This window comes from Pituophis catenifer, unplaced genomic scaffold (genome assembly GCF_029215685.1).
Source record: "Pituophis catenifer annectens isolate HBS135680 unplaced genomic scaffold, rPitCat1.0.hap2 SCAF_3, whole genome shotgun sequence".
Classification (NCBI taxonomy): Eukaryota; Metazoa; Chordata; class Lepidosauria; order Squamata; family Colubridae; genus Pituophis; species Pituophis catenifer.
Window position 1 is genome coordinate 98,032,857 of NW_027256883.1, and position 25,265 is coordinate 98,058,121.

General features: G+C 36.9%; 2 protein-coding genes across 2 annotated transcripts; one reads left to right on the forward strand and one right to left on the reverse strand.

Moving 5' to 3' along the window:
* Positions 1-151: 151 nt before the first annotated feature.
* Positions 152-4,101, reverse strand: NDUFA2 (NADH:ubiquinone oxidoreductase subunit A2). Its single transcript, XM_070939158.1, has 3 exons — positions 3,946-4,101; positions 2,683-2,789; positions 152-339 (listed from the first exon to the last, which is right to left on the reverse strand). The coding sequence occupies exons 1-3, from the start codon at positions 4,050-4,052 to the stop codon at positions 248-250; spliced, it is 306 nt and encodes a 101-aa protein (XP_070795259.1). The 5' UTR covers positions 4,053-4,101; the 3' UTR covers positions 152-247.
* Positions 4,102-5,476: 1,375 nt separating this feature from the next.
* Positions 5,477-24,474, forward strand: IK (IK cytokine). Its single transcript, XM_070940835.1, has 20 exons — positions 5,477-5,569; positions 12,985-13,051; positions 13,974-14,066; positions 14,535-14,594; positions 14,885-15,052; positions 15,136-15,250; positions 15,920-15,990; positions 16,085-16,131; positions 16,608-16,771; positions 16,865-16,973; positions 17,350-17,389; positions 17,791-17,998; positions 18,690-18,708; positions 19,207-19,284; positions 21,208-21,289; positions 21,903-21,960; positions 22,777-22,865; positions 23,317-23,425; positions 23,882-23,916; positions 24,203-24,474. Exons 1-20 carry the CDS (start codon positions 5,554-5,556, stop codon positions 24,228-24,230), a joined length of 1,656 nt encoding a protein of 551 aa, XP_070796936.1. The 5' UTR covers positions 5,477-5,553; the 3' UTR covers positions 24,231-24,474.
* Positions 24,475-25,265: the final 791 nt, after the last annotated feature.

Consider the following 25,265-nt stretch of genomic DNA (forward strand, 5'->3'; position numbering starts at 1 on the left):
CACACACACATGAAGGGAAGTGTAAAATCAGAAGAATGAACACAAATTCTTATGGACACTGCTGTGGGAAAGAATTCTAGAAGCCTTGTTCTAAATGTTTTCACTACATTGCTTAGATTGCCCTGGTACATATGTTGATCAAAACAGGACACATTGTATATTACTTTATTTGTAGATCACAATTAATTACATGAAAATTACAAACAAAACTATATATTGTTTTAGAATCAAGAATACAGGATTATCTTCATATTTTGCTATTAACAGCATTCTCCAAGGCTTTGGCAACTTGGTCCACATTTAGGTTATTCAGTGCCACGCTCTTTTCTAGACCAAAGGCTGTAAAAAAGCAAATTTGTTTTTAAAAAAACATAGACTTCAAAGATAATTTTAAGGTTTCAAAACACAGTTGTGTTTTTAATCTATAAGTCTTTTTACAAGTGAATTGCTTACCTAAAAGATTTGCTAATCCAATTAAAAGAAAAGCCTATGAGGATAATATATATATATATATATATATATACAATACTGTTTTTCTAAAACGTTTTCAGCTGCCACTGAATGGTACAAAAAAAAAAAAAAATGCGCCAAAGGATACATTGATGAAGATATATTTTTTTTGTGATGTGCCAGCAGCACTTTCTATAATACAGGTAGTCCTTGAACTACAACTATAATAGAGTCTGCCTATTATGGTCACAAAGATAGAATTATAGAATAACAGAGATGGGACTCTATACCATTCCAGAGAAATAGTTGTCCAATCTCTTCTTGAAAACCTCCAGTGATGAAGCACCTACAAACTCTGGAGGCAAGCCGTTCAACTGGTTAATTGTTCTCATTTCTCCTTAATTCTACGTTGGATCTCTCTTTAATAATCTTCCATCCTTCACTTGTCCTGCCCTTGGGTGCTTTGGAGAATAGTTCAGCCCCTCTTCTCTGTGATAGTCCCTTAAGTATTGGAAGACTGCTATCATGTCATCACCAATCCTCTTCACCAGACTAAATATATCTAGTTCCCACAACCATTCATCATACAGTTTAGTCCCAGATCACTAATCCTTGTCATTGTTCTCACTCTTTCTAGCCTCAAAATCTTTTTTGTATTGGGGTGACCAGAATGGGACATAATATTCCAAGTGTGTCTTATTAATGCAATATAAAGTGGTACTATCACTTTGCATTATCTTGATACCATTCCTCTATTGATACAGCCTAAGACATTGAGGAGAGGTTTGCAATCTCCTGATAACCAGCTGATAGGGGCAGAAAACTTCCAAAGGAGTCACCATTTCCACAAGTAATTGTCTAGGTACTGAAATTGACAGCTGTGTCTTCCAGGAGGCATCGGGAGTAGTGGCCTAAGCACTGTGAGGTCCCAGCAGTACGGGATGGGGGGTGTTGCAGCATCCTTGTGATCAGGTTGCTGCAGCTGCTGTAGATTTGAAACAGTGCTATATGTAGCTTTTGGGGGGATCATAACTTCAAATGGAGGTTAAGTGAGCTGTGTATCTCAAGGAGTACCTGTGATCTGCATACAACTCATTTTCATAGGGTTGCATTTATATATACTCTATTGCAGGGGTGTCAAACTCAAGGCCCGGGTCCGGATCTGGCCTGTGGGATGTTTACATCTGGCCCGTGGGGCTGCTCTGGAAAAAGCGAAGGACCGGCTCACAGTGCCTCTGCCAGCAAAAACCATTTTCGCAGGCAGAGGGTTGCAGGAGGCCGTCACAGCCGAAAATGAAACTTGCAAGTGCTGCAGACGGCCCTCCTAAGCTCCATTTTTGCTGGCAGAGGGTTGCAGGAAGCCGTCGTAGCCGAAAACAGCTTGGGAGCCCGTTTTCGCTGGCAGAATGCTCAGGCCGCCACAGGCGCCCCCGACACGAGTGGCTATGCCCCCCTGGGCTCCCCAAGGTCAAACATTGGTGCGGCCCTCAATGAAATAGAGTTTGACACCTGTGCTCCATTGCCTATCTTCTTGGTGCATACAATACCCAGAACATCAACCAATATCTGGCATATCATGCTATGCCACCAAAACTCAAGATGCACACAGTACATGTGGCATGAATGCAACCTTTAGGATTTTTAGCTGGCTTGTTAAGCATGTTATATGAATACAACCAAAGCTGAAATTCACATATGTTCCTAGTCATTTTGCTTCATCAATTGTTCAATTTTAAAATAATGGTGTATTAGAAGATAAGTAAAAATTGTGTAAAAAAAAAAAACTAACAGTAGCATCTGTTTTTGTCTATGATTCTAACATAGAATCCTTTCTGCCAGTTATTCTATACAATATTGGTTCCTGCCAACTTCTTTCCCTCTGTTGCAAGAATGTAGAATTCAACTTAGGTTTGTCAATAGTATTATGTAATAGAATTAACACAAAAGTCTCTATTGAATCTCTAACTTCTGTTTGTAATACTGTATATTTCTTTTAATAGATTAAGCCAACATGTGCATATATTCTGTTGATATCAACTATATGTGAAAATGGTTTTGGCTTAGAAACAACTGCATATCTGCAGAAAACCTTCTGATTTTTCTTTTTAACAATATATTTCAAGTAAAATGTTTTAGAGATAAATAACAAACCCTAGTGAACAAACAATTGAACAAAATGTTTCTATTGTTCTTGTAAAAGAATATATTACAGAAAAGCCCTTTCTAACTCACCATATCTAGCCCAAAGCATAGGATGAACATTGGAGCACTCTCTGATCAAGATGGGGAAGTTTGGGTTTGCCTTCTTCAATGTGACATAGTGCTGTTCAATGAAATCTCTGCAAAGAATTCAACAAATAGAATAGAATACAATCAGTTCAAGTATTTTATTCCATTCAATTACCAAAATTCCAAAAAGATGTGTATTGATTCCTATCTGACTCAGTTTTGATTCACTTTTAAGGTTCAATATTTTAATACTTTAAAGTTTTATATTGCTGTTTTTATGATATTGTAAGCTGCCCAGAGTCTCTCCATAGTGAGATGCTTAATAAATAAATTTAACAAATAAATATTAATCACAGAATATGCTACACTTTACTTCAAAGTAATGTTTCAAAATTTACATATATTTATTTGATTTACAGCCCACCTTCTGTATAGGAACACACCCTTCTATCTTTCCCCACAACAGAACTCTTGAGATAGGTTGTACTGAGAGAGAGCACAACAACTGATCCAAAGTCAGTTTACTTTGTACCTGAACACTACACACATACAGAAGCCAAATCATATTTTTGTCTAGCACAGTGTGTGAATCCAGCTCATATATTTTAATTCACTGTATCGTGCAAACGGATATTAGAATAGCTGAAAAAAAAAACATGGTTTTTCTGTAATGGGTGGAGGAACATTAGATCACTCTGAAATTCTTCAGACTTAGAAATATGTTTAGGAAACACCCCCCTCCCAGTAAAAAAGAAGGCTGACTGTCCTTAACATGATTCACCCTTAAATCCATCTTTTAAAAAGCTTTCTTTTATTGTCTGTAAGGAAATCAAGATTTTTTTAAAATCCCTTCTGCCTTGAAACATAAGTAAGGATTAGGATTAACCCCCCACCCCGGGCTACCTCCTACAAGGCTTAATAGCAGCCCAGGTGGCACCTCGCGATTTTCTCCCTGCCAGTCTATCCGCTCAGGAACTCCTAAGGAAGCAGCCACGCCAGGACCCACTTCTCAAAGGAACTTTTGTTTCCTTGATACCTTGTATCTCCAGTGCTTCTAGTCATTTACTCTGGGACGGCTACTTCGTGCAGCCAAGCAGACTGAAGCGTACTAAAAGTCTATAATGCACACAACGCCAAGCTCGGCAATACTACCGGTGTTCACCATATCGGTGATGCGCAAAGCCAAGCAGCGAAGGGATAAGCGGGACAGCTTCCATGCCCCTCCACAAAGGGGTCGGATAAGATCCCTGCTCGCCTCTCACCTACCGGACTCCCTGACTAGCCGCCGAGTGCTGGCAAAGGTGGATCCGAATTTCCTTGAGATTCTGGGCAAGGCTGCCCCCAACAGCTCGGACGATTACGGCGGCCGCCATGGTGACCGCCAGCCCTAAAGGTCCCGCGGGCAGTGGGCGTTGCTGTAGCCAATCCGGTGCTAAGCAGAAGACCGACGCTTAATGACGCGGACAGGATAAGAAGCGCGCGAGATATTATGGGTAATGAACGCATAGTTCTTTGCTGCCGCTTATAAACCTATAACAGTTTGAAGAGATACAAACCTCATATCTTTTTCTTAATTTAAAGCTGTATCTGGCTGCCCAAGTTCTGGGACTGAAAACTAGAATCATAGGACTGAAAGGGACCTTGCAGGTCTTCATCCCTGGAGGTTTGTAAGAAAAGACTGGACAGCCGCCTATCTGAAATGATGTAGGGTCTCCTGCTTGAGCAAGGGGAGGAAACCTCCAAGATCCCTTCCAGATCTCAGCTCTATTCCGATTGATTGTTCTTCTAGCCGAAATTCCTGCCCAAGGCAGGAAACTCTATTGCAAACAGAACAGATGGCTGACCAATCTTTTGTTGAAGACTGGAGCACCCACAACCCCAGGACGCAAACCATTACACTGATTAATTGGTCTCACTGTCAGGAAATTTCTCCTTAGTTCCAGTTTGGATTTCTCTCTTACTAGCTTCCACCGATTGCTTCTTGTTCTGCTCTGGAGGTCTTTGGTGCTTTGGAAAATAAGTTGAACCTCTCTTCTCTGTGACAGCTCCTCAAATAACTTGAAGACAGCTCTCATGTCGCCTCTACTGCTTCCCTTCGTTAGACTAGATATAGCTCAATCGTTCCTCGTTCGGTTTAGCCTTCAGACCCCTTAGCATTTTTGTTGCTCTTCTCTGCACTTTCTACGATACTGGGATCTAGCGTTTTTTACTACGCATAGAAATCAGCGAAAAATTAGAAGAGCAGCGATGGAACGGCTGATTTATGTAGAAAGAAATGCGGCTGCAAAGCGAGATTAACATTTTTGTAAGCAACCAAATAGGGCTTGATAGGCCCAGGTCATCCAAAATCCGAAAGATCGATTAGATTGTATCTTTGCAGTCTATATCGCAAAGTCCTCTATAAACGTTATATATTGTTTTAAAAACTGATGCATTTAAGTTTATAAACATTTAGGCAGAGAACCCGAAAAGCCGTTGAAATCAATTTATAAAATAGCCAAGTTCATTTAAAGTTCCCTCAACCTGCAAAAAGTGATGTTTTTCAGTGTTAAAATAAGACTTGATGAAAATGGGTGTTTTTGCTGCAATCTGTTGAATAGACATGCTGAAGTCTTAGATTTGCCTGTTATTTTTAATGAGAGATCATTGAAAGAAAGGCTAAACTTGATTCTGAAACTGAACCCGGAAATAGCCTATCTCGATGAGACTATGGATGAACTATAACATATCTCTAAGCTCCCGGAGAGTTTCCGCGCAGTGCACTGCGGGTTAAAGGTGCCTTCCCTGCGCGGTGCCTTGTGGGAAAGAGGCAGAGTTCCGTGGAGCTTGTTCGTCACCTCAGTTGGAGCCGTTTATATCTCAAGAGAAGCGACAATGCCGGAGCGAGACAGTGAGTGTCACCTTAAAGCCGGCGGGGGGCGGGGGCGGGGGGGGGGGGTGAGAGGGAGTCGGCGAACTGGCCTCGGACTTTTTGTTGCTGGCCTCCCTTTTCAAATAAAGGGCCAGCGAATATATTCTGAGGGATCTATGGCAGCCTGCTGTCCCTTCTCTGTTTTATTCTTGAGTGGCCGATGGGCTGAATCCATACAAAGGGGGCTGGGAGGGGGTCTTGTCTCCCATGTGATGGGTACAACAAAGCAATCCCTAATGAACGAGGGACCCTCTCTCTGAAAAGAATGGACGGCCATACAGTAGGGGGCTTTTCGATTCTAATTACTGCTTTGAGGGGGGGAGCTTTATAGAGTCAGATGGGGAAAAGACCATTGTGTGAAACCCAGCAGGAAGGTACAGCGATAACAGAGACTATTTTTTTCCTTATCTTAATTTTTCAAAATTTAAACCTTCACAAATATAAAGTCCTCTTCTCACTTGAATTTTTCATCAAAACACCTTGGTCTTTTTATTTTGTACATAATAATATATTATCTGTAGGAATAATAACATTTGTGTCTTAACATTTCTACCAGAAATTGATGATGATTTGTTTGCTAAATTCTTGCAAAACATGCCACACTTTTTCCTAAATTATATATTCTCTACTTTGCTCTGTATGGTACTACATTGGATATAAAAAAGGCGAATTTTCAGTCGGGAAACCTGAGGAAAAAATGAAGAGAAAAGCAAGGGTTACTTACATGAAGTACTACCTGTTCAATTACAATTTCAGAATTGAATATGATCACTATCATCAATTTCTATTTCTTTTTTTTTAATTGAAAAAGTTTTAAAACAAACACAATTTCCCCACAACCCTCCCACCCAACCCCCCCACCCCCTCCCTGACTTCCCAGAGCAGATCACAAGGTATTTCTATTGACTTTTAACAATAAACTAAATTGCTTAACCAATCATTAAACTAACACCCCCTAAAAAAAAAAAATCTTAACCCCCCATATATAAAATCCTACTTCTTAGACATAAAACTTCTAATATCACTTATATAGCACTTATACAGATAAAAGAAATCATTCATAAGCTATTTGATATTTTTTGGTCTGATACTTATTTTGTATATAATCAATCCATCTTCTCCAGTCCTGTATATACCTTTCTTGTGTTTGATCCTTCAAATATGCTGAAACTTTAGCCATTTCAGCTAAGTTAGTTACTTTCAATATCCAGTCATCAATAGTAGGCAAAAAGTCCTTCTTCCAATGTTGTGCTACCAACAATCTTGCTGCTGTTATCAAGTTCAAAATCAGTTTAGTCTCTGCAACTGTACAGTCCGTGGTTATACCCAATAAGAACAACTGTGGAGTAAATTTCAGTCTCTTTTTAAGAATATTCTGCATCACCCACCAAATCTTTATCCAAAATGCTTTGATTTTTCTACAAGTCCACCATATATGATAATAAGTTGCATCATCACAGTCACATCTCCAATATTAGCTTGCACATTGGGATACATACATGATAATTTTTTGGGATCTAAGTGCCATCTATAAAACATTTTATAAAAGTTTTCTCTTAAATTTTGTGCTTGTGTAAATTTCACATTTCTAATCCAAATCTTTTCCCAAGTCTCCATCATTACTGGTTCTTGAAAGTTTTGTGCCCATTTAATCATACAGTCTTTAACCAGTTCTGTCTCAGAGTCTATTTCCAATAAAGCATTATACAACCTTTTAATATGCATTTGTTTTTGATCTCTAATTTGGTTTACCAAATTCTCATTTTGCACAAAGCCAGTTTTTTGATCTTCCTTCCATCTAGCTTGAAGCTGACCATACTGAAACCATGTATAAATTATATCTTCTTCTCTCAATGTATCTGAAGATTTCAAATACATTACCCCCCTTTCCATAATAAGAAGCTCTTTATAAGTAATCACCTCCTGTTTTTGTTCTATACTTATATTTTCTATTGCATGTCTAGGATTTGCCCATACAGGTATCTTATAATTTAACTTATATTGATATTTTTTCCAAACCCTCAACAAAGCATTTCTAAGTATATGAGCCTTAAATACTTTATCCACTTTTTTGTCATATAACAAATAGGCATGCCATCCATATAACAAATCATAACCTTCTAGATTCAAAATTCTCCCCTCAGTTAAATTAAACCAATCACTAATTTGTGATAAGACCGCTGCTTCATAATATAGTCTTAAATTAGGCATTTTAAGACCCCCTCTTTCACGTGTATCTTGTATAATTTTCATTTTAATTCTGGGTTTTTTCCCAGCCCAAATGAAAGTATTAACACCTTTCTGCCATTCTCTCAGATTTTCATCTTTCTTAAGCACAGGTATCATTTGGAACAAAAATAAAAATCTAGGTTACACATTCATTTTAATTGCTGCAATTCTTCCCAATAAAGACAACTGTAATTTTTTCCAATTTTCCATATCCTTCTGTACCTTCTGCCAGAGAACCTCATAGTTATTTTTGTATAATTTTGTATTTGAAGCTGCTATGTATATTTAGATATTTAACCTTTTTAACTATTTCAAAATCTGTTAATCTTGCTAGTTTATCTCTTTCAGGTATAGTCATATTTTTAACTATCATCTTTGTTTTATGTGAGTTAACTTTAAATCCTGATACTTTCCCGTATTGATCAATTATATCCAATATATATGGAGCCGACTCTATAGGATGGGATAAGGTAACAACCAAGTCATCTGCAAATGCTCTTAGTCTATAATCTTGTTGTCTAATTACAATACCCTTCAATTTTTCTGAGTCACGTATCTTATTCAATAGTACTTCCAAAGTCAAAATAAACAATAATGGGGACAGAGGACACCCCAGCCTTGTTCCTTTCTCAATTCTAAAAACCTCTGTTAAACCTCCATTGACTATAATTTGTGCTGTTTGCTGCTGGTATATCGCTCTAATTGATTGTATAAAATATTCCCCAAAGTGCATTTTCTCTATTATTTTAAACAAAAATTGCCAGTTCAAGCGATCAAATGCCTTCTCTGCATCCAAAAATATAAACGCTGCAGGGACTTGATTATTTTTTTCCAAATATTCCAGTAAGTTTACAATTTGTCTAACATTATATCTCATTTGTCTCCCTTTTATAAACCCTGATTGGTCATTATGAATTATTTGTTGCATAACTGGCATTAATCTATTAGCTAGTATCTTAGCAAAAATCTTATAATCAGTATTCAGAAGTGAAATTGGCCTAAAATTCTCAGGTTTGATGGAATTTTGATCCTCCTTTGAAATTAGTGAAACAAAGGCTGTTTTCCAGGAAGGTGGTACTCCTCCTCCTACTTGTATTTTATTAAATAAGATTTTGAGCGGTTCTAACATTTCAGATTGTAAATGTTTATAATAGACAGCTGTTAGTCCATCTCTTCCCTGAGCTTTACCTATTTTTAATTGTTTAATTGCCCCAACAATTTCCTCGGATGTTATTGGCTGATTCAATCTCTCTCTCTGTTCCAGCGTTAATTCAGGGATCTCCATCTTTAAATATCTATCAATATCAACATCTTGAATTACATCTTTAGCATATAACTTTGTATAGAACTCCAAAAAAGCCTTTTTTTATTAAATTCTGTTGATGAATCTCCTTACCTCTAAATTCTATCTTGTCTATAACACGTGATTTTTGTTTTTTTCTCATCGTGTAAGCCAACCATCTCCCAGGTTTATTAGCGTTACAAAATGTATTATGTCTGGCATATTGTATGCTGGTTGCTACTTGCCCAGCCATTAACATATTAAATTGCTCTCTTAAGATATTAATCATATCTTTTGCCTTTTTATCTCCTGGATTAATTATAAGCAATTGCTCTTTCTTTTTAATTTCCTCCTCTATCTCTTTCCGTCTGTTTTGTTGTTTTAGTCTATATTTATTATTCAAGAAAATTAATGTTCCTCTCATATATGCCTTACTCGCATCCCATCCCATCTCCATCGAGGTTCCTTTATTCATATTGTTAACAAAAAATTCTTTCAATTGTTTTTTAAGTTCACTCAAGTTATCTTCATATCTAAACAAATTCTCATTTAACCTCCAAGACCTCCTTTCCCCTCTTTCCTGCTCTAGTTCCACCCAAACCGGGCTATGATCGGTTAAAGTTCTTGGACATATCTTCGTATTCTTCACCCTAGAAAAAAGATCATTTGTGGTTAATATAAAATCAATCGTAGAAAAAGATTGATGCCTATCTGAAAAAAAAGTAAAATCACTTTCCAATACGTTCCTTTCTCTCCAAATGTCTCTGAGCTCCATATCCTCCAAAATATCAAAAAAAGATTTAGGCAACTTAGCACGCATGGATATCTTGGAAAGACTTTTTTTATCTTTCTGGGTATTTATTACCCCATTCCAATCACCCATTAGAAGTAAAGATCTGTAATCCCACTGTAATATTTTAGTATGTAAAAGTTTATAAAATTTGTCTTGTTGTTGATTAGGTGCATATACTCCAATTACAAGCATTCTGTGTTGTTAATTCGATTGCAATATATCTACCTTGAGTGTCAGCCTCAATTAAATTGGCCAATAAGCCTCTTTTAACATATATAACTAGGCCATTTTTCTTCTCTGGTGCTGATGCAACAAAATGTGTACCTAATTTCGAATTTATCAAATATTTTTGATCTGAGGATTTAATATGCGTTTCTTGCAAACAAATGACATCATTCTGAAATTGCTTCAAGTAGTGAAATATTTTCTTTCTTTTTTGTGGAGAATTTAAACCGTTTTCATTCCAAGATAAGAATTTATTTGCCATCTCTGGGCCCTCCAAGCTTTGAGAGCATCAGCTGAACCTCCTCCGCCATTTTGGACTTCGGCCTAGCTCCTCCCACTGCTTGTGTTTTTTGGACTTGTTGGGTTGAATCTTGAGGCTGTCGTGCCAGATGTTGTTTGTAAGTAGCTCTTGTCAATCGTTGATCTTTTGGCAGCTCTATCATCTTTAATGGCTCAAGGGTTGGTGGTGGACCCCCACTCAAGAGTAAATCTTCTTCCAAATTAGCTCCTCCAGCTAATGCTTGAGCATAAGTTTGTGGTTGCCCTCCATCTTTCTCTTGTAGTATCATTTCCAATTGCTTTCTAGCACCCCCTGGTGAGGGTGGCCTTCCAGCCTTTAAAACATTGACGTAAAAATCTTTTGCCTTTCCAACTGTGTTTAAGCGATGTCTTTGCCCAGCGTATGTCACTATTATCCCAAATGGGACATTCCATCTGTACTGGAGCTGCTGGTTTCTTAGTTCATTCACCAAAAAACCAAACTGCTTTCTGTCTCTTAACATTTTAGGAGGAAGCTCTTTCAGGACCACCAACTCTTGTCCATCCACTTTAATCTTGTTTCTATAAGAAGCTTGCAGAATATCATTTCTAATTCTCCTTGTTGTGAAATAAATCACCACATCTCTTGGTAGCTGCTTTTGTTTTGCCAGCCAGGAATTAACCCTGTAAATTTTGTCCATTTGAATTGCCACGTCTTCTGGCCTTTCTAAAATCAGCTCTGCTAAAGCATTGGAACAAGTATCTTTTAAGTTTTCACCACTCTTTTCTTTCAAACCTCAGGGCAAATTCCATTGATCTGTATTGTAACATAACCATTTCGTCATCCACTTTCTCTGTTTGTATCATAACCTCTCCTAATTTAGTTGCAAGCTCCAAGTTAGCATCATCAATTTCCCGTACTCTCTCCTCAATCTTTAACATATGATTAGCCAGTCCTGAAACTGCAAAAACAATGTCATCTCTTATTTCATCATGTTTTTCCTCCACCACACCTTTAATTTTCTTTAACTCCTCTGAAAATTCTTTCATCATTTCTGCCTGATTGTTCAGGGCACCCATTATAAATTCTTTAAGGTCTTGTGACTGTGTATCAGCCGGAAGTTGTTGTTTTTGAGTCACTACAGGGGAACCTCCTCCCCCTTTAGAAGTTGGTGGCTTTAGTTGTTTAGCAGCCATTTTATTTTAAAAAGAGTTTTTTTCCTTTTGCAGCCACAAAGTCTTATAAACAGTCTTACAAAGTGTATTTCAGAGTTTTTTCAAAATAAACAGTCCTCTCTTCAAGCTATACTCAATCCCCAGCAGTTTTCTCTTCAGGCAGAGGACTCTTAACAAGCAATTTCCCTTTAACTTTCACTTTCCCTTCCGCCCATAACAAAGGCTTCCTCTCCAGCCTCCAGCTCAAGAGAGCTCCGTTTGCAACAATGTATTCACGGAGTTAAGTTTTGTTTCTTTTAAAAAGCTTGCACTCTTGCTTCCGCTCTGTCTGCCTTGTTAGAAATCATTAGAACTCACTGTTTGTCGGCAGAATTGGACGCAGACGTCTTGCCAGCGATCCGGAGCAATGGGAGGGGTGAACTGGGGAGCTCTCTCCCTCTGAGTCCCTGGAATTAATCCAGGGATTTTCGGGGAGCTCTACCCACCCCCTCCGACTCTCCTCTCTTTCTTTGCCCGAGGGAGAGTTTTTTCAAACCGCCGGACAGCAGTTTAGCGCTGTCAGGGCGGTTTTTACAGATCGGGTGGCTGGCGGTCTATGGAGACCGTCCTCGTCATCTGCGGAGCCACCGGAAGTCTCCATCAGTTTCTATTTCTTATTGGAATTCATTTTTATGGACTGGTGAAAACCAAAGTTTTGTTTGTATGGGAATTATTTTTCACCCTTTTATATTTTACTTTACCTCTTGATTTTTCTAAACATGGCCAGATTCTTAAGCACTTATGTATTATAATGCTTCTGTGGGATTTATACACATGACTTTTGGGGAATCTCTCGTTTCTTCTGTCTTCAAGGAATCCCGAAGCAATTCCAAATAACTATAGGTATTGCAAACAATCATATTACTTTCTGCTATTCCCTTGATTTTACTTGCATAGAAAATCTTTGGTTGCAATTTCTTAAGGAAAAAATTCTGGTAGAAATTTTAAGACAGAATCTTAATATTCCTACAGATAATATATTATTATTTATTTAATAATATAATTTATTATGTACAAAATAAAAAGACCAAGGTGTTGTGACGAAAAATTCAAGTGAGAAGAGGACTTTATATTTGTGAAGGTTTAAATTTGGAAAAATTAAGATAAAGAAAAAAATAGTTTGTTATCGCTGTACCTTCCTGCTGGGTTTCACACAATGGTCTGTAGACTGCAAGAAAGCTAATACTGTTCTGGGCAAGTACTTTCTTGAATCTCTTAATTTTTCCACACTGTTAAATTTTGGAACTGGCTGAAAATCAGTTGCATATAAGGTATTTCTTAGTATTATTTCTCTGCAGATATTTTCTGTATGAAAAATGTCACAATAGATTATTCGACTGAAATGTATACTTAGCTTTCAGATATGTTATGTTGACATAATTCTCTTTCTAGGTGAGCCATTCTCTAACCCTTTAGCCCCAGATGGCCATGATGTGGATGATTCTCATTCTTTTCATCAGTGAGTAGAGCTTTTAATTGTATTTTAAGATACAGCTTTCAGTATTACAGACCAATTTTTTTTTCATATACATTGCTAAGGGAATCGAGCACATTTTCCTCCAACAATAGGGTTTCCGTATCCTATACATAGAACTTTGAAGATTGCTAATTGTTCTCACACTTGTGTGGAATGCAAAATGTAAGCAGTACCACTTAATATGTATAGGATCGGAATCCCTGCTTCTATCTCCAATTTATACGGAGGAAAAGCAAGCCTTGTCATGGGAGGGATCTTTGTCAGTGCTGATTGGAATACATTGGCAAGCAAAAACTTGGGCATATTAGCTAATGAGATTACAAAGGGCCAAAATAGTGTTTAATGTTGTAAGATGCCTAGAATTGCCTTGCAACAAGATGGCAAACAAATTTAATAAATAAATAAATGATAGATAGATAGATAGATAGATAGATAGATAGATAGATAGATAGAGGCATTTTATCCAGTGTACTTTTGATAATGAAATAAAATACCACCTGACCAAGCAAACAATAAGGGTCCAGTAATGTATTATGCTTTGGAACTGTAACATTTTGATTTTTTCTAGATCTCTCTGTTTTTTCTGACCAATTTTCATGCTATAATCAGTGAGCAAATCAAGAGACATCACAAAGTAATTTTCTTACTAGCAGGGATTGTGGCAAATCTATATACAGTGTATGGGTATAGTAAGTGAATATTGTATAGGGGCATTTAGTTTTTCTTTCTTAATAAATTATGTACTATGAGTTGCACATTTTTGCAGTATTTCAAATGCTTTAATTCCTCTAACCTTTTCAGAGTCATTTGGAGTCAGGTGGCATACAAATTTAATGAATAATTATAGTCAGTAGTTACTTATTCTGTTTTTATGCACTTTTATAAGCAATTGTTTTTGTGATAGGTCTAAATTGACCAATGAAGACTTTCGTAAGCTTCTTATGACTCCACGGGCAGCACCAACATCTGCACCACCTTCAAAATCTCGCCATCATGAGTAAGCATGCAATTTTTGTACTTTTTATCAAATTTACCAAATACATTTTAGCTGATGCATAACTATCTTATACTAGTTCTAATTTAATCTCATGTTATCTATAAAAAAAATACATGCATAACTTATATATCAAAATAATTGAAATACACACACAATAAATGCTAAAATCAAGACTAGACTACTTGAATAAATAAAATTTGCAAAAAAAGTAATGTTTTTCAGAGAATGTCATGTACATTTTATCCATGTAGGAATCCTGAAAAGTAAGATTTATTAGTTTTTATAAACTGGCTACATGATGATGTTATTATTTTGAAAGCATTTTTCCTGAAGGCATTTATGGTTTCCTCTGAGGTGAATAAAGAGTAAACCTTCATTATTGCTAATATTATTTTGGAATTAGAATTCACATTTTATTGCAGTTTAATCACAGAATATTATGAATATTTTTATTCTTGTTCTTTTTAGAATGCCCAGAGAGTACAATGAAGATGAAGATCCAGCTGCCCGCAGGAGAAAGAAAAAAAGGTAATAGAGACTGGTTCCTGAAGTTTCCAAAAGAGCTGATGCATTTTTGAACTGGAGGAAGAACATATTGCTGGATAAATGGAGCTAATAATTTTGCTTCTCTTTTAGTACTTAATATAAGCATGAATCAGACAATATATATGTTATTTCTCTGTATGACTAATGTAGGTCTAGGTTAACAATGAAATGAAAGTGGCAATCAGCATTACTGGTGTTTAAAAAGTATTCTTAGAATACCATGTTTTGTTTGCTTAATTTATTTTGGCCTTTTTTCTTTTTTAAAATGTCAGCTATTATGCAAAACTACGCCAGCAAGAGATTGAGCGAGAGAGGGAATTGGCTGAGAAATACAGAGACCGTGCCAAGGAAAGACGCGATGGTGTCAACAAAGATTATGAAGAAACAGAACTAATCAGTACAACTGCCAATTACAGGGCAGTAGGACCCACTGCAGAGGCGTGAGTACAGTCACAGTTATTGCCATTCTGGCTGGAAATACAATATAGTGCTTACCTTAAACTATTTATTTTTATTGTACTAGGGATAAATCAGCAGCAGAAAAGAGGCGGCAATTGATTCAGGAGTCCAAATTCTTGGGTGGTGACATGGAACACACTCACTTGGTGAAGGGACTTGATTTTGCTTTGTTGCAAAAGGTGAGCCAGAAAATGCAACAGTGCATAACAATTCACATCTTAAGGAAGTTCTTGCCCTTATTTGTGCTGCTGCTCTACCTAAAAATATTCCATATATCTAAGGGGTTGGGGTTTTTTTGTGTAATTTTTCCTATCTTTTTCTCAATTATATAATTGCAGAAATTGGTTGAAATAAAAAGAATTTGTTCAGGGTTATTTTTCAGTGGTTGCTACTAAAGTATATTATATCAGTTACATATTTTGCATAGAATACATATATTTCATGTATGAAATATCTGCATTAAACATTTAAATAACCTTTTTTCCATTTGCCACTACTTACTTCTCCCTCTCTCCTTAACCTTCCCTGCCTCAGCAATCCTGAGAGCATGGAAGATTGCTTTTTCTTGGTTGCTAATAACAGTAAGTAAATAGTACTTTTGAACAAGGCTATTATGCAGGGAGATATTTTAAATTTCCTGATAAGTTATGAAGTTTTTTTTCCTGCTGCTCATAACAGTGGAAAAACAATGGTGGCTGACCATCTGGGTGGTAGTGGAAAATGGTAGATTCCGATCTGCAGACAGTGGTGAAGACCTGTTGGGAGCCAGAAGTCTGATCCTATTTAATCTTTTCGGAATCTATATTAATAAAATAATACAATTTTAAAGGAAATGTATTTCTATTCAGGTACGGGCAGAGATTGCCAGCAAAGAAAAAGAGGAAGAAGAACTAATGGAAAAGCCCCAAAAAGAAACTAAGTAAGTAGGGATAAGAGAGTTCTGACCTATGAGATTTTAGGCTGAAAGAATAGTAGTCCAGCTACTCACATGTATTTCATTGCTTCTTTTCTAGGAAGGATGAAGATCCAGAAAATAAAATTGAATTCAAGACTCGCTTGGGTAAGGTTGTTCAAACATTTTATTTATTAGATATACATTCTATTTTTTTCTCCAGATGCTTGTGGTAACATATATGCCTTCCTTCCATTTTATTTTCTGTCCAACAACAATAAGACCTGTGATGTAGGTCTGGCTGAGAGAGACTCATCCAGAGTCACCCAATGAACTGTGTTTGAGAGTGAACTTGGATCATCTTGATCTTAGTCCAACTTATATATTTTTTACCTAGAATTAGATGTCATGAACATGTACTGTGAGCAAGTTTATTCTCTTTCTATGAGTTCTTAAATAACCTGAGGGTGAAAATATTTTTTTTTCTAGGCTTGGGTTTATGTGCTTTGAAGAATGGCTTATTGGAGCAATGGCTGCAGTGTCTTGGTTTTAGTTCTGACAATATCATAAAAACATACTGTGGCTTGTTTAGCTTAATGTATTGTGTAAATAGTGGCATATTCATGAATCCTCTTTTTTGCTAGGCCGTAACATCTATCGGATGCTATTCAGGAACAAGGCATATGAGCGGAATGAGCTCTTCCTGCCAGGGCGAATGGCTTATGTGGTGGATCTTGATGATGAGTATGCTGACACAGATATTCCCACAACTTTGATTAGAAGTAAGGCTGATTGTCCAACCATGGAGGTAATTGACCTTATTGCTGTGGTAATGCTTTATGAGCATTATATGTCGTATATGAGTTATCAGAGTAGTGATTCCTGTAATTTATCCTTCTAGGCCCAGACCACATTGACTACAAATGATATTGTAATTAGTAAACTGACTCAGATTCTTTCCTATCTGAGGCAAGGCACTCGTAATAAAAAGCTCAAGAAAAAGGATAAAGGTAAGCATATGTGTTTAGAATTCAGACTTGCATATCTCATTTTACATGATGAACATTAAAAATTAACATTCTGTTAACATTTGATTGTCAGAATGGTAACAGAGTACAAAACTTAGATTTTATATTGCCCTATATGTTTCACATTAGGGTGGAAAATTTGTTTAAGATGGGGATTATTTCTTTTTCAATCTGAGGAATAGACACTTGCATGATCAAAGGGTGAAAAGATTAAAATAAATTGGGTATCATATCATATAAAAATGCACCATTGATGAAATGCTACAAGACATTTGCAAAAACATATTTTTATCACCTAAAAGAAATAATGTACCATAGGTACAGAAGTAAGTGTAGTCTGATTGCTCTGTATTTGTAGGGAAACTGGATGAGAAGAAACCCCCAGAGGCAGACATGAAGTAAGTATAAGTACATAAAGTGCTTATCCTTTGGGGTTGGATCCTTCTCATTGTATTTGGAACTATTTTCAGGAAGCTGCTGCATTCTTGCATGGTCCTCAGTTTGGAAGGAAGAGACAATGTCTCCTGCATGAGCAGGGGGGTTGGACTAGATGACCTCCAAGATCCCTTCCAACTCTGTTACTGTTACTTCGAAAGGCTGCTTAAAGTGAATTAATTTGGCTTCCCCTTCAGGGTTCAGGAGCTGAATTGTTTAAAAAAGAAGATATTACCACCTTGGAAGCAAAAATGTTTAATAGAAAGGAATAATTTATGATCAGTGATTCTTATGCCATTTTCTGAGACTTATGTGTATTTGATTTATCTTTTGCCTTTTTAATATGTGCTTGTCTGATGAAAAGTATTTTTGAAGATATTGGTGATTATGTACCATCGGCGGCAAAAGTGCCACGAGAAAAGGAACGAGAGAGATACAGGGAACGGGACCGAGAACGGGAGAGAGAGAGAGACAGGGAACATGAGCGAGATCGTGAACGGGAGAGAGAAAGGGAACGTGAAGAGGAGAAGAAGAGGCACAGCTACTTTGAGAAACCTAAAGCTGATGATGAGGTAAGCACACATCTATATCTGTCTGTCTGGCTATCATTTATCTATCGCATAAAAGTGAGACTTTGTCAGGCCCAAAATTCAGTTAAGTTTAATTCTTTACTTGCTTACACGGAATGGACAGGATCTTGCCAAACTAAAACTGTAACATTCTAACCTACTAGATGAATCCTAAGAGATTCTAGAGTGTGGTTACCCTGAGCCTCTTTCTCCCCCCTCCCTCCAATGTGGGATTGTCTAGGCCTCTATCTGGGAAAGTGCTTATTGCCAAAACTCTCCCCCGCTGCTCCTGTAGGTGACATTCCTTCACAGATATTGTGTTTTTTGTGGCTCTTTGATCAGGACTGTGTATTACCATTATAAAACAGTTTTGAAATCTTTTGTAACTTTAATGTAGTTACAATAAGTAAATGGAAACAGTGAATTAAATTGAATATTATTTGTACAAAATTGTCAGTAAAATTGTAGAAATAATGGTCTTGTAGTATTTTACTCTATTCTCAAGTACTTCTCAGATGTTAATTGCAGAGGTACATGAACTTTCAGCTTCTCAGTATCTGGCACGTGGGCACAAAATTCTGCACTATATGCATCTTTTGAATTCATGGAACAGTTTATCTTACGTTAAGTAACTAGCCTTCATCTTGATTGTTTATTTTGAAAGTAATGTGTTTATTTTCTTTTCTCCATTTAGCCTAATGATATAGACAAAGGTAAGTTCTTAAGTTAACCTTGATTTAAAAACTGGCTGCAAGCAGGAAAAATATGATTGCTAAACAAAGTATCTCTGCAATTGCAGATTTAAGAAGAAACAAGTTTTATCCCAGTCATTCAATATCACTAGAGATTTATCTCCACTGAATATTTAGAAAATCTAATACAGTATGACTGGGATTCTTTTTTTAGCTTGATGGCTAGCCATGCAAGAAAGATCTTTAAAAACATATATTTTAGTTTGCTTGTATGATTATTTCCATATTTGTGGTGAATTTAAAGGCTGATTTACATATCACAATAAGCTAACACTGACTTTTTTATATCCCTTAAGTTTTGGATTTACTGATTCCAATCTCTATACAGTAATGGCACGCAATCAAGAGGATCTTCTATGTCTCCTTATCTCCTCTTAGTTTTCAATAAGATTCAGCTGGAACAGTATTATTTCTATCAAACTGGTCAATAATTTCTTTCTTCTTTCTCCTTTTTTTCAGGACCTGGCTCAGCCAAAGAGTTGATTAAATCAATCAATGAAAAGTTTGCTGGTGCTACTGGCTGGGAAGGGACAGAACCATATCCTTTACATCTGTATATTGAAGGAGGGATTCTAGGTTTAGCAGCTGCTGTAGGGTTTTTGGTAAAACAGATGTCTTTTATATAAATTTCAACCTTTATTTAAAAAATATTTTGCTTTTGTATCTTGAGAAAGCTCCAAAAGAACACCATACATGTAGTCCAAGACTTAAGATGACATTTGAAACCAGAATCTTGATGGTCCATTGAAATAGTTGTTAAGAGAGATCTTGCATGACTGCTTTGCTCAATGACTGCAATCCTGGCACTCTGGGTTGCAGTCATTAAGCAATCTTGCAAGTTGTTAAATGGAGGAGTCCCAGGTAAGGAATGCAAGGTTGCCTCAGGAGTGGGGGAGGCCCTAGGAGCCCAGTGTAGGCCATGTGTGAGTTTGGCTAGGTGCTGCAGTGCAGTACAAAACCACAACCACTTCAGGAAGCCTCAGCCAGCCCAGCCCAACCTTACAATGTGGCATTCAGTGACATTGCCAGGGTTGGTCCTGGAATAGAGGTCTGGGGTCTTCACAATCTTGGCCAGCTGCTGCTGCTCCCAAATTTCAACTTCAGCCCTCATGCTGCCACTGCTGTTGAGAAATACTGTCTCAAGCTCCACACTGTGGCCAGCCACCCTGCATTCTACTCCGCTTCAGTTGTGTTTCCCCTGCTGCTGATTGCCAGAATGCCAGCATAGAAAAGGTAGGAGCCATTCTCTTAATACTTCAGACGTTTCTCTGATTTTTTTTTCTTTTTTTTTTTTCATTTCCCACATATGGGGCTGATTGGTGCTGGTGTGGCTGGCTGCAGTATGGGGCTTGAGATAGCAATTCTCTATGGTAGAGGCAGTATTGAGATTGAAATTGAGGCCTAAGAGTAGGACAGTTGGCTAAAACTGTTGAAGGCCCTGACCTTTATGTAGGATTGTACCTCAGGGATTGGGGGGGGGGGGAATTGCAGTGCCCATGTGGTTGTAAGTGCAGGTGGGCTGGGCTGCCAAGCATCCAAATTTTGATCACAAGACTGCAGGGGTGCTGCAGTGGTCATAACTTTGGGCACAGTTGCAAGTCCATTTGGCACTGTCATAATTTTGAATGATCATCATATGAACGGTTGTAAGTCAAGGACTGCCATTAATATATGGTCTATGGAAATATATATAAAAAAATCCTTGCTTAATGACCAGTTGCTTAGTGACCTTTTAAAGTTATGACAGGCACCCCCTGCAAAGCTACATATAACCCAGTTCCAAAGTTCTGACAGTTGCATATCCTATGTGATCACATGATTGCATTTTAGGCATTTGGCAAGCAGCACAGCTTTATAGCTGGTCACAGTGTTCTATAGTCATGTGACCACAATTTACGAAGTTTTATGCTGGTTTCTGGCCTTTTTGTCCAGTTTCCAGTAGAAAACACCCATAGCTTCAGAGTGATTAGCTTAAAAACCACAGTATTCGCTGCTGCAACAAAAGTTATAAAATTGGGCCAGTTATATGGGTACCATGACTTACAACTGTTATGACTTAAGAATTGAGTCCTACAGCTTGGTCTAACTCCTGAGGGAAAGCTCGGATCTGAATATGGAGTGTGTTTTGGACTTTTCAGACCTTGGGGAACAGGAGTATGTGTTTCTTTTTCAAAACAGCTCTGTCTCAAGAGTGACGTTTTCTGGCTGAAATGAGAAATTCCAGACTCCATTACAGTTGTATGTTGAAGGCTACCTATTGTTTCCAGTGGAGTGACTGGAAGAGATACTTGGCTCCAGTGAAATTGATGTGCTTGTTAGTATAGCTTGTGAGAAAGAAAATATTGACTGAACAGCTTAAGAACTTTTTAATATTCTGCTTGTTCTCGAATTCATGGTACTTGCTTATTAGATAGAGACAATCTTGTCCTTTTCAAGACTTTTGTTCCTTATCCTTTAATACATTAAAAAAAACTGAAGATAAAAAGCAACTGGGTGATTTCTTCGGAATGCTAAACAGCTATGCTGAATGCTACCCTGCAACGTAAGAATATTATGTATTCAACATTCAGAGAACTACTGATATAGGAACAGAAGTAACATCAGCAAGTTTTAAAATTTTGGAATAGTGGAACATAAATTTCAAATTAAAAAAACATTCAGACCAGGAATGTGAAATCTTTTTGGCTCAAGGACCATGCACATTTTCTTGGCAAATTTTGACAAAATAAAAGCATTTATGTATTTAAAATGTCAGGGCCAGAGGCTGATAGGGCTAATTCATTATCATATGCACATGCTTGGAAAATATTTGGCCTTATACTGAAGCATTAGTAAAATCTAGCTAATGAAGTTAAATAGTTTGTAGATATTCAAAACAGTTTTGCAACTGTTTTCTATCAGTTTGCGCATTCACATACATTTGCTACTCAACTGAGTTATAAATGGGCACAGTAGTGGGCTAGGAGAATATAACTTTTTTGAAATAGCCTACTATATAGATGCTGACTGAAGTCCAATTTTTCAGTATTAGATTTTACCACATATATAGAATATAAACTAAGCAGAGAATTCCAGATTTGTTACTGCTGTATCTCAAAATATAACTTTGAATGGGATTGTAAATATAGTTACTGCCAATTTTGTGTTTTTCCTAGAATGGATGCCATGGCTGTAGATAGTGATGAAGAAGTAGATTATAGTAAAATGGATCAGGTATACCATCGATAATTTTAAAATAAGTATTTTCCTATGGTGTAATATTTCCATAATGAGTCATTTGGAATCTGTATACTATTAAAACTCTACATGTTTGTGTGTAACCTTTAACAACAAAATGGTATATCATAGGGCAATAATTTTTGAACCAAGGTACCTCAAATGGATTAACTTATAGATTGTTGTCACAATTCAGAATCCATTACTCTCATGCAATTGAAATTTGGCAAATGTTATAAAACATTTTATGACATAATACAAAATGACATAAACCACCTCGTGGTCAATTGTGCTGTACAGTTCAACATGGGCTATTTTCAAGGCAGATACACTTCTGAATATCTCCCTGAATTTTTAAGTTTTTTTGTAGTGAAGGCAGAACATTAGCTCTGCCATTGCTGAAAGCATTGAGGAATCTGATAAGGAAATAGATTTGAAAAGCTGACCCAATGGATCAGCTTTGTCTAGTATATATTTATATTGAAATTTTTCATGGGAACCTGGCAACTTTAACTTTCTAGCTTCACTTGCAGTTGAATAAGGTGCCACAATGGATTTTACCATGTGAGATAAAATATTTTAATGCTTTTGTCTATATATGTGTGTGTGCATATCCACTGCAAAAATTCTCTAGTCTAGATACTTTATTCTTGGAAGGTAACATTTTTGTTCATTTTTCTGCATCAAAATTAGTGATTAAGTATTCTAAAATATGGAGCATTCAAAATCAGTTTCCTTTACTTTCAGCCTAAAGTGGTACAGTTGTTTTTACTACATAATTCTACTACATTTGTCTTTTTCTCCTTCCCCAAGGGAAACAAAAAAGGACCTCTGGGTCGCTGGGACTTCGACACACAAGAAGAATATAGCGAGTACATGAATAACAAGGAGGCTTTACCTAAGTGAGTTTGCAAGTTGTTTTTAAGAGTAGGAAGATAGACGGTATTATAGGATATATTATTTATAAATAATAGGATTCCAGAAAACCCTTAAGACCTGTCTCTGTCCCCAGGCCGAGGGTTAACGTGATGTGATATATTAATTGTACCCCTGTCATATTATTTGTATTGCACTCTTTGTTCTAGTTGTTTCAGTCTGGGCTTCCTGTTATGTGGTTTTTAACTATTTTATCTTTTTATGGATTTTATAACCCACCCAGAGTTTTCTGGAATGGGTAGCCATATTAAGTTAATTAAATTAAAATTATTACAACTAAATTCGTACTACATTTTGTAGAATGCCTCTCAGGATGCCTCATGTAAAAGCTGAGAAAGTAGTTCTTAGTTTTTTTGCAGCAAAACTAGCTGAATCACAAATTCCCCATCTGTACTTGACTTGTTCCTTTTATTTTAGAGCAGCGTTCCAGTATGGAATCAAGATGTCTGAAGGCCGTAAGACACGTCGTTTCAAAGAGACCAATGACAAAGCTGAACTAGATCGGCAGTGGAAAAAGATTAGTGCAGTAAGCATCTTAAGCTATATTTATTTAATAACATTTGTTTTGTCCAGCATAGGTTGTAGTTTTCTTTAAGGTTTTACACACACACTTACAGTGTGTGTAAAGGATTTTACATTTGGAAAGGATTGTGTTCTGCTATTTCATTCAGTTTCATGCATAGAAATAGGATATATTTTTAGGTCCTTGCAATTCTGTGTCAGGGCTTTCAATCAGAATGTGACACCTAATAGCTTCTTTATGATCAAAATTCTGATGCCTTAAAGTTATCTTTATATTGTGGGAGCAAACTAAACTTGTTCATGTGTGCAATAGAATCAGCATCCATTCTACCAGAAAGCAGCTGCTCTATTTGATTTTCCTGCTGTTCACATGATCTTTTGCTTGAAAGTTAGGCATTCCAAAAATAAATAAATGCTTTAATGTCATATACAGAATACAGTGATTGTATTCTCTTTGCAGATCATTGAAAAAAGAAAGAAGATGGAGGCTGATGGGTTAGTATAATTGCTTTCACTTGAAAAGTTAATGTGATGTGAAAAGTACACATGGAGCCATCTCTCTCATATATGTTACCTTGTATGTATTCAGCAAAGTCCAGCTACTCATTTGCAGGAGATACAGTACATGGGTGGTCGGAAGAATATTAATTACTTTACCTTCTGCATTTTTTTGTTCTAAGATATGCTTTGTTTTTAATACTGTATGTTTTGTGTGTGTATGTGTGTTTTCTGCTAAAATGTCCCATTTTACAGCATTTCATATAAATGTTTGTAATTTCAGGGTTGAGGTGAAGAGACCAAAATATTGAAGCTGCCAGGAGGCTTTGATTCCTTCAGTTGTATTCCGAAAGCTCAGCTCTAGTGGAGATTTGATTCTGATGGAATAGTCACTGGAACAAGCCCACCTTGCTTCCTGCTTACATGTCAAAACGAAGGGCAGCACCTGATTGCAGTGAAACTTTTTAGATACTTTTTTCCTTGTCTACAGCACATCTTCCCCAGGGGCTTGCACTTTGGATTTGTACTGCAATAAAAAAATTGTTATAATGTTTATGTTACAGAGTTCTTATTGTGCTCCTTGAATGCATGACATTATGGGCAGGTACAATTTAGGAGGGTTTTTTTTTATACAGAATGCAATATGAATGTTCTTGTCAGTAGTGTTTGCTATGTAGAAATACATATGAATTTACATAGCATATTCCGCGTATTAGGAAAAATCCTTTATTTCCATTGTTACTTACTATTTCTGAAAGTTTCTGCCTGTCTTGAACTCCCTCAAACATTGTCATCTTGTGGGACCAAGGAAGTATGCCTTCTCTGCCACTGCCCTCTGGAACAGCATCCTCCCGGACACCAATAGCAGCCTTTCCCCTTGGGTTTCAGAATGCCCTTAAGACCTGGCTCTGTTCCAAGCCTGGAGACAGCATTCCTCTAGAGCACGGGTGTCAAACTCGATCACATCACGTGACGTATCACAACTTTTTTGCCGAGCCGGAGTGGACGTAGCCTGCGTGTGATGCATCCAGCCCATGGGCCACCAGTTTGACATCCCTGCTAGAGCACTCTTAAGATTTTAGTAGTATGGTTGTTTTTAGTCTGGATTGCATTGTCATACTTCATGTTTTTCAAACTGTTTAAACTGTATATTTGGATTCCCAGAGTTAGCAGCAATAATAAATAATAAGATGCAAATATTTTAATTAAACGAAGAACTAAAATTGCCACAATTAAGTCTTTAAAGCTAATAGAATATTAATCCAATATAAATAGGAGTAAACAATGTAAATATTTGCTTAATGATCATGAATGAAGAGACAATAATACTTTCCACTGAAGGATTT